At 39.2% G+C, this 8224-nt stretch overlaps 1 protein-coding gene across 2 annotated transcripts; it reads left to right on the forward strand.

Annotated features, from left to right (window-relative positions):
- The first annotated feature begins 6 nt into the window (after positions 1-6).
- On the forward strand, positions 7-4991 carry LOC105562382 (uncharacterized protein KIAA2013 homolog). 2 transcript variants are annotated; one of them, XM_012013175.1, is made up of 7 exons: positions 7-490; positions 2620-3091; positions 3168-3405; positions 3498-3736; positions 3816-4043; positions 4233-4507; positions 4736-4991. In XM_012013175.1, the coding sequence occupies exons 1-7, from the start codon at positions 310-312 to the stop codon at positions 4921-4923; spliced, it is 1821 nt and encodes a 606-aa protein (XP_011868565.1). In that variant the 5' UTR covers positions 7-309; the 3' UTR covers positions 4924-4991. The 2 variants fall into 2 exon arrangements, with proteins under 2 accessions (XP_011868565.1, XP_011868566.1); XM_012013176.1 differs by lacking the exon at positions 7-490 and adding an exon at positions 898-973.
- Positions 4992-8224: the final 3233 nt, after the last annotated feature.

Consider the following 8224-nt stretch of genomic DNA (forward strand, 5'->3'; position numbering starts at 1 on the left):
CTATGTAATCCTTACACTATGATCACAGCCCGTAGCTCCGTGGCGGTTCGCAGCCGATGCGGTCGATCGCATTGATGTTTGTTTATACCGCGTGCGATGTAACCCCTTGCGGGACTCCGACGATGCATCCTGACGTGGCGAGCGCGTGCCGAGTCCCGTGATTCCAAGGCGACAGGACGCGCCCGGCGCCCATGATTCACGCGAGCGCTTTCTGCCAGGCGACAAGGTTATGATCGTCGGTGGGACAGCGGGACCAGTGACAGTGCACGGGTATACGCGTCTCACCGGCCTGCGAGCGCACTCGCGACCATGAGGACCGGCGGCATGCTGGACGGCCGCGAGTTCGGCAAGCGCGTGCGTCGTGTCCTGGACGGCAATTACTCGTATCGCAAGATCCTCTTCATCGTCCTGGTGTGCGGTGGCCTGCTGCTGTACTTCGGCCCACCCTTCGCCCAGTGGCTCTTTTCCTCCACCAGGGAGTCCATAGAAGGTGAGCTCACGTTGGCTCCGCTCCGCCCCTGAAACATCAGGATTGAGCCTCCTCGCGTCTGGAAATGTTTATGGTAATACTGAAGGAGAGGGAGTCTCTTCCTCGCTGTTTTTCATGAAATTTAATGCGTCTACGGTGCATGGAGCAAGCCTGAGGTAAGGAGTACAAGTGAGGAAATGATTAATCACTTTGGTAGAAAGGAGGGAGTGCCAATGCGAGGCAAAAAATGAACGGAACTCGCTTCTCATAATTTAAAATCAAAATCCCTCTTTAATAAGAAAACGTTTCGACCCGTCTTCGGGTCTGCCTCGGTGAAAACTCGCTTCGACCGAATAAAGCATAAGGCAGTATCTTAGGGAATCGGTGCACCGAGTGACTTCAGAGTCATCCTTCTATCTGTGTTAGTATCAGTGAGCCTCCATATGGTCCCAGGCATGAAGAGGACTGAATAACACAACTCGACAGAGGGACGGATCCGTAACAGTAAACCAGTTTTATTTCTTACCTACTTAATATTCTACTCTACCCGTGCGTTAACAACTTTAGGGCCAGTTTCACAAACGTCGGTTAACTGTTAACCAGAGTTCAGTCGACTCCCTATCTTTTTTCATCTTATTATCTGAGAAGAGACAGAGAATCAATTAACCTGAGGTTAGCAGTTAACCAACGTTTGTGAAACTTACCCTTAGTTAATTATTGTATTAACATCATCGACATATCTTTATAGGGACAATACACGCTGAAGATGGCTAAGTGCAGTTGAAACGTCCGTTAGTTAGACATAGACTTAAGAAATTGCGTTTTCATACTGTCGTCATAAAAAGTCAGATTAGAAAAACATTGTAAATTGTAAACATTGTTACAGCTAATTTTCTGTGTTTAAAAAAACCACAGGCAAAAATACAGGCACAATTTTTGAAATATTTGTAAACTGGCCGAAGGCATCAAGGATTATTTGACGCCAGCAAATGACTAACAACGATCAAGCTTCCAATCGACCATGACTGGCGATGTGTTTTTTAACACAGAATTTATTGCGAAAAATATTACCTCAGCCCCCTGGCCGAGGTAATATTTTTCGCAATAAATTCTCTGTGTTAAAAAAAACCGAAAAGAACATCGCCAGTCATGGTCGATTGGAAGCTTGATCGTTGTTAGTCATTTGCTGGCGTCAAATAATCCTTGATGCCTTCGGCCAGTTTACAAATATTTAAAAAATTGTGCCTGTATTTTAGTTTCCTTACACCGAAAGCTAAAAGTTATGGCTTCTCTCGTACTCCTTGCTCCAAGCTTACTCCACGTATTGTAGCACTGGAAGTAAGGAGTAAGAAGTAAGAAAATCGCAACCTTTACTTATCAGTGCAAAAGCTAAAGTACAGGCACAATGTTTTCAAATATTTATAGCACTGGTCGAACTGCGCTCTAATTCACCGAGAGTGAGCGTCAGAGCTGAGGTAGGAGTAAGAAATGGAAATGATTCGTTTCTTTGCTTCTACTCTTACTTCTTACGCCAGGCTCACTTCATCTATTGTAGACGATCCTTTACAGGATCGTGTACTTTTGCCTGTAAAACACGAATCTGAAAGTTATAAGGATGAGACTCTCCTGCAGTATTACCATATAAATAGAATCATTATTCTTTTCATGACTTAGAACAGGGACTCGATTCATGAATTCGCTCGAAGGAGAAACGTATAGAATAGTTGAAGAATAATTCATAGCAACTTAAATCCTAATTTCGTTAATCAAGGAATAATTTGTCTATATAACTAACGCGTTTATTTAAATTATTTGACAAAGGAGAAACGTATGCGAAAATTCTGCTCTTACAGAAAAGCTGCAAGTTGAGTGGCTATTCGCATGGTTTTTAGCTAATTGACTTTCCGAGTGAGAGCAGAATTTTCGCATGTTTTCTCTTTCAAATACATTCACGAATGAAGCCCCAGTAGGTGCAGTAGATGCATTTCAACTGCTTTCTCACGTGAGTTTACGAAATCTTTTATCTACGCGCTCATTTCATTCACTTATTAGTGATCAGGTTTTGCATCCTTTTTCGCCAAACAATTTAAATAAACCATGTGTTTCGATTACACGTTCAGTTTGTACATTACGCGCGTACTTTTCCACAGCGTTTGAAGATCATTGCATGAATGAGAGGCTGGCCAGCTTCTACTTTGACGCTGTCGAGTATAACGCAAATATTCTGCACAACCCACCTAAGGAGAAAGAGCATCCTTACTTGCCGTACATTGGCAACGGTGTTTTCGGCGTTCCCGTTTCTCCGGAAGCCTGGCTGTACATTAAGCACAGGCGAGCGCTCTTGCTGCCTGTACAGTGGCAGCCGTTGATCTCGCATCCTATACCCAAAGACAGCTCCTATCGAGAAGCAATCGTTGTTCACTTTACAAACGGGATTGTTTATAAATATCAGTGCCTTAGAGAGGGATACCACACGGAATTTCAGTACTACGCTCATAGAGGCCTGGATGGGATTTTAGTGCAGACTGTAAAGCTCTCCAATCCGTTTTCGCTCTCGCAAGATATACCGTTGAAGCCGCAGGAATCCATCCACTGGAGCAATTCTCACATAGAGCCCGTCAGGTAAACGACAGCGCTAGCATTGAGGAACCAAAATGTATCGGCATTTCATTTATCGTCATTTTTCCCGCAACGTTAGAATTCAGGTCGACGGGCTTAATCACGACTACTCCTTCGTGTCTGGATTCGTATCAGCGCCCAACTCCAACAGAATCATAGTTGTATCGATCATCTACAAGGTACCGCCGAAAACGGTGCAGGTGAAAGCACACAGTTCCGTCAAGTTAGAGTTCTTGTCGAGCATCCAGTACAGCGAGCCGATCTCGTCCGAGCAGTACCACGTGGAACGCGACGCGACCAAGAAGAGAGCTATTGACGTAAGCAAACCAAGGATTCTTCAATTCTTCATTTCTTCAACTCGTCATTTCTCAAAAAGAAGAGATATGCATCGGTATTCTTCGTTGTGCAGCTGTTGCGAAAAGCGATTGCACGTCAGCAGCGAAGCCTGAGGGAGGAGCACGTAAATCTCTGGCAGAGTTATTGGTACACGAGTCTGAGAATAAGCGATTCCAAGGCCGACGGCGCCATCAACGGCTACAAGATTAATTCTACCATGTATTACGTACTGTCTCAGGTGTCGCGAAGTGTTCAGGATATTGAGAAAAATGTTGCTATGAACGAAGGTTGCTACCGGGGTCACCATACTTTGTAAGCGTGATTAGAATTGTGTTCGTCGTTTGAAATAATTTACTTGTGATAAATAATTGGGGGTTTTTTTTTAATTTAGAGACGCACCTCGCTTATGGAAAGATGCCTCGACCATCGACGCAGTGAACGAGATAGTCGAGGCATGGTTGATAACGTTGGAAAAGCAAGGTTGCCATCATCTGGTAACCGGAGGTCCTGCGGCTGTACAGCAGGCGATTGTGCTGAGCCTCGGCAGCCTTAGATTCAGTAATCAACATCTCGAATTCAATATCGATCCTCAGTATCTTCATCGCGATTATTTATTCAGGTGCGCTCCTTATTAACGACTGTAAGGCGAGTAAATAATTACAATACGATTTAAAGCACACTACGAAAAAGCAGTCTAGCAAAACAAAACATTCTTTTAAATTACAATTATTTTTATAAAAGTATCATATGTATCATATCTTTAATACTATTGTTAGCGAACTCACCATTGAAACTATATTTCTTTCAGACGTATAAGTTACGGAAACTTAACGCATGTAAATATATCCGTAACAGTTGGCGAGGACAATCGCGCGATACTAGGAGTAGCTTTGGATAAAAGTGATAGTGTTTATTACGGATGTGACGCCGGCTGTTTGGACGCGCCGGTTCCTCTCGACCAGACCTATACGATTTTTCCCGTGAAGTTGACAAAACCGTTGACCGCGATACTTTACATAACGTCCGATCATCAGCACATGCAGGATCTCCGTAACGCCTTGCATGTGCACGAAGTGGACGATGGTACGCTACAAAATATAATTTAAGCATTATTTAAATTAGTGCCGGCAAGTTTTAATGAAAAGATACACTTGAGGCGGATTGAGAGATTCTTTTTTTACGGAAAAAAGTTTTGTTTTTTTTCTCTAATAAATTAAAAACGCAAAGTTAATGTTTTTAGGATAGGAAGTTATTAGGATTATAAGATTAATCAGAATATTATCAAAGCATGAATGTATGCGTCTTTTTCAGCGCCGGCACATGATCACCAAGTGATGGCTTTGCACAAGCACGGACATCAGCTCGGAGGCTTGCCCACGTTATTCTGGGTTAGCATATGTTTCCTGATAATTGTGTTCCATCTGTTTCTATGTAAGCTTATTTTTAACGAGTATTACGGTCACCAGGATCGGCAGCGTGTTCGATATAACAAGCCGTGATGAAAATGTACATAATTTTCTTGTTGCCGCGAGATGTATATATGTATATTATAATATGTGTATATATATATTTTTGCAATTCGTATAATTAGCGGATTAATTATTTTTTCAAGCAATATGAGTGCGTATGTGCGTGCGTGTCGTAATGTATAAATCATATTTTTATAATATTCAATGCATTGAACACATACTTTGCGACCATTGCAGTTATCATTTTCATGCAACGATAGTTTGTTTCATTCAATCTTATCTTCCGTTTTTCTTGATGCGAGAGAAAGGCATGCGATATACTTCTGGCGAGACATAAAAGCTGTACGCGAACAATTGTCTATAAATTTTTCTATGATCATAAGTCAAGATATCTGTCTAATTCATGTATCTTACAATGTTACTTCTGATCTTGGAATCTCGATGTAACATGTTAAGAGAAAAGGATCATAAGATTAATCAGTCACAATTGGTGCTGATTATACGATGAAAATAATTTGTTGACAACATTTATTAGAGAATATGTTAAACGTATAATAAACTGTACAACGTAAATAAACGCATACATAATGTAACAACGTAGGATGATATTACTGATTAGAGAGGTACGAATTCTATGTGATACTTGCCTAACAACGAGATAATAAGTGTGGTCAAGTATCGTGGAATGCTTATAAATGACTATCATTATCGTCATCTATGACGAATGGCAGTAATTGATAGCATTAATTCTCACCCGATTGAAGTACATTTAATAAACATGATTTCACGCACACATACACACATAAAACACACAACATAATTTCATTTGATCGCAAAATTGAAAAGAGATTGTAACTTTTCTACGCAAACAAGCGCATTATTTTCAAGTAAATACAAGGAAAATTACTTATTTTTTAAATTATCTTTTTTTGTAATCTTTAAAATGGTGTGAAATGGATGTCAAATATTAATGTAGAAGAAATTTGGAGCGAGTCATCGTTTAAAGTTCTTAAGTTACCATGTAAAGCTATTAAATGAATAAAATAATATTATCTAGTTACAGAATGATTTTCCATTTGCGTAAAAAAACGGTACTTTTACGAGCAAAAAAGAAATATTCAAAAATTCGTCTGTCATATTATTTTACTAACCAGTAACATGAAAATCTTGAGAGATTAATATCTAGTTGGAATACAAACGGAACGACGTGATAGCGACATTTAAATTATAGTAATCATTTTAATGCCGTAACCAGAAACAGTTACGGGAATTCTTGTAAGTATTTAATGCGGGCTACAGCATATTGCAGGCCCGATAACGCGCACAAATTATCGCGAGTACGTTCGTTAACTTAAGTCCCTTATTAATTGACGAATATGATGTTCACGTCGCGTGTTTTCCACGTGCGCGACACTTATAAAAAGATTCGCATCTCCACGGAGAGACCCGTTAATCAGTCTAAGTTCATTTAATCTATCGACGACTTAACATATGAGATGATCGTACGAGCGAAATTTAACATCAGTGTTTGTTGGGATCAATGACATATCTTTCATCCTTTAATCCAAAAGTGGATAGGCGAACTTGCAACGCGAAATATTGGTTAAAGAATAAATAAATACAATTAGGTCCTCGGTTAAGAAAAAGAAACATTGGAATATTGGAAATAAAGTAACTGTAATAAGTGCTCTCTTCTTCAAAACAGATAAGGAAGGACATTCGGTAACTTTGTAAACGTTCCTGAAAGTTTTTGTACTGTAATAGTAAAATTTCCAAAATTCTAAAGTATTAGAAGTAAAGTGAACATAATCACCTAACAATTTTCTGTTTGACTGATAAATGGTTCGAAAAAAATAACGAAACTAAAACAGAAAGTTATATGACTAAGTTCATTTGTATTTTATTTGTATAAAATATAGGATTTTCGAGTTACGGAACTTTTTTCGTAAGAATCTTTCTCTTCGAATAAATGAAATTCTCGCAGCGGAAAGACACGCATGTATTTCAGTTTTGAAAGAAATCCATTGTACAATCTACTCGATTCATTACTCCACTATTGGCTTTCCTTTTTATGCAACGCTTTGCGCGTGATGTATTGGGAAAAACACATTAACTCTTCTTCATCGAAATAATCCCGTGTGTTGAATTAGCGACATGTGAAAGAGTTAACAGTATCGTAGAGTGATGTACGCTGCTCTGTGAGCCAAATATCGAGGTTTTTATCCGACCGGGAGAAAGTAACTACTCACCGAGAGTATCCTGCCACAAAACACCTCTCTATTGGAATTACGACGCTCAAATCATGCATGGTGCGATTGGTTATTCACTTATCCGCCCAAAAAGTTCTGCAGTATCGGAAAATTTTCAGTTAGGCCAGGGTCCTATCCTATGTATTAAGCGTCGAAGATGAATGAAAAGAACTAAAAAAGAAGACAATTAATAGATATGAGGCGTGATTTGTCTTAAAGTTTATGAGGTTGTCGGAAAATACCATACGTGCGACGACGCAGTTAGAACTTGATATACTATGTTACTCACATAGAAAATAATTGCTAAATAATACAGTTGTGCCATAAAAATTCTAAGAAAAATGGATTTATTTCAAAACTAAAATAAACAGAAGTATGAAATATATACTTATTTTGTTGAATTGATCAATCATAATAGAAAAATAATTGTAACTATTAAAAAGGTTCACTAGATTCGGTTTCACAAAATCTCGCAGCGTGCAGGCGTCTGCTGCTTTCATCAGACCAGTGTTCGAAACACGTTTCAATCAGTTGGCTCGATTTCGAACAAGTTTTTTCACCTAAATTTGGAAAGGGCTTGTTCTAAATCTCATCAAATAACGTCAGCTTGTGCTATCTAAGTTGGTGAAAGCAGCGTCAATATTCAACGAGGTTTTGCACGCTAGAAAGTCCGATCGTTTGACGAAATTTGTGAAGACAGAAGATGGACATTTTAAATAATTGTTTTATTGTTTTGTTCAATAAAACGAGAGTATACTTTTCGTCATGCTTTTTATTTTACTTATGAAATAGATTCATTTTTCTTAGGAACAGATTTTATGGCACGGCTATATACGTGTGTATACAATTTTTAAATTGTTACATTCTGATTTCTGAATCCAGTTACAAAAGCTGTACGCAGCGTTTCTTCATTTCTTCGCTCGAATCTTTTCTTTTTCTCCCTAACGTGGGAAGAAATATCTGTAGTGCGACATTCAGCGTTGAATATAATTACGTAAATAATGGAGATTAAGCGAGACTATTTGCATCGTGGAGTTTGAAAGGAACCAGAGTCTCGACCGTTTCGATTTAATTTGAATCTT

The sequence above is a fragment of the Vollenhovia emeryi genome, unplaced genomic scaffold, assembly GCF_000949405.1.
Source record: "Vollenhovia emeryi isolate VEMERY1.0 unplaced genomic scaffold, V.emery_V1.0 DF939189.1, whole genome shotgun sequence".
In the NCBI taxonomy this organism is placed as follows: domain Eukaryota; kingdom Metazoa; phylum Arthropoda; class Insecta; order Hymenoptera; family Formicidae; genus Vollenhovia; species Vollenhovia emeryi.

Bases quoted from the DNA above. Each gene is read 5' to 3' on its own strand.
- LOC105562382 (XM_012013175.1), top strand. From the start codon at position 310: ATGAGGACCGGCGGCATGCTGGACGGCCGCGAGTTCGGCAAGCGCGTG. The intron at 4,044-4,232 runs GTGCGCTCCTTA...TATTTCTTTCAG, and splicing joins CATCGCGATTATTTATTCAG to ACGTATAAGTTACGGAAACT. The intron at 4,508-4,735 runs GTACGCTACAAA...CGTCTTTTTCAG, and splicing joins TGTGCACGAAGTGGACGATG to CGCCGGCACATGATCACCAA.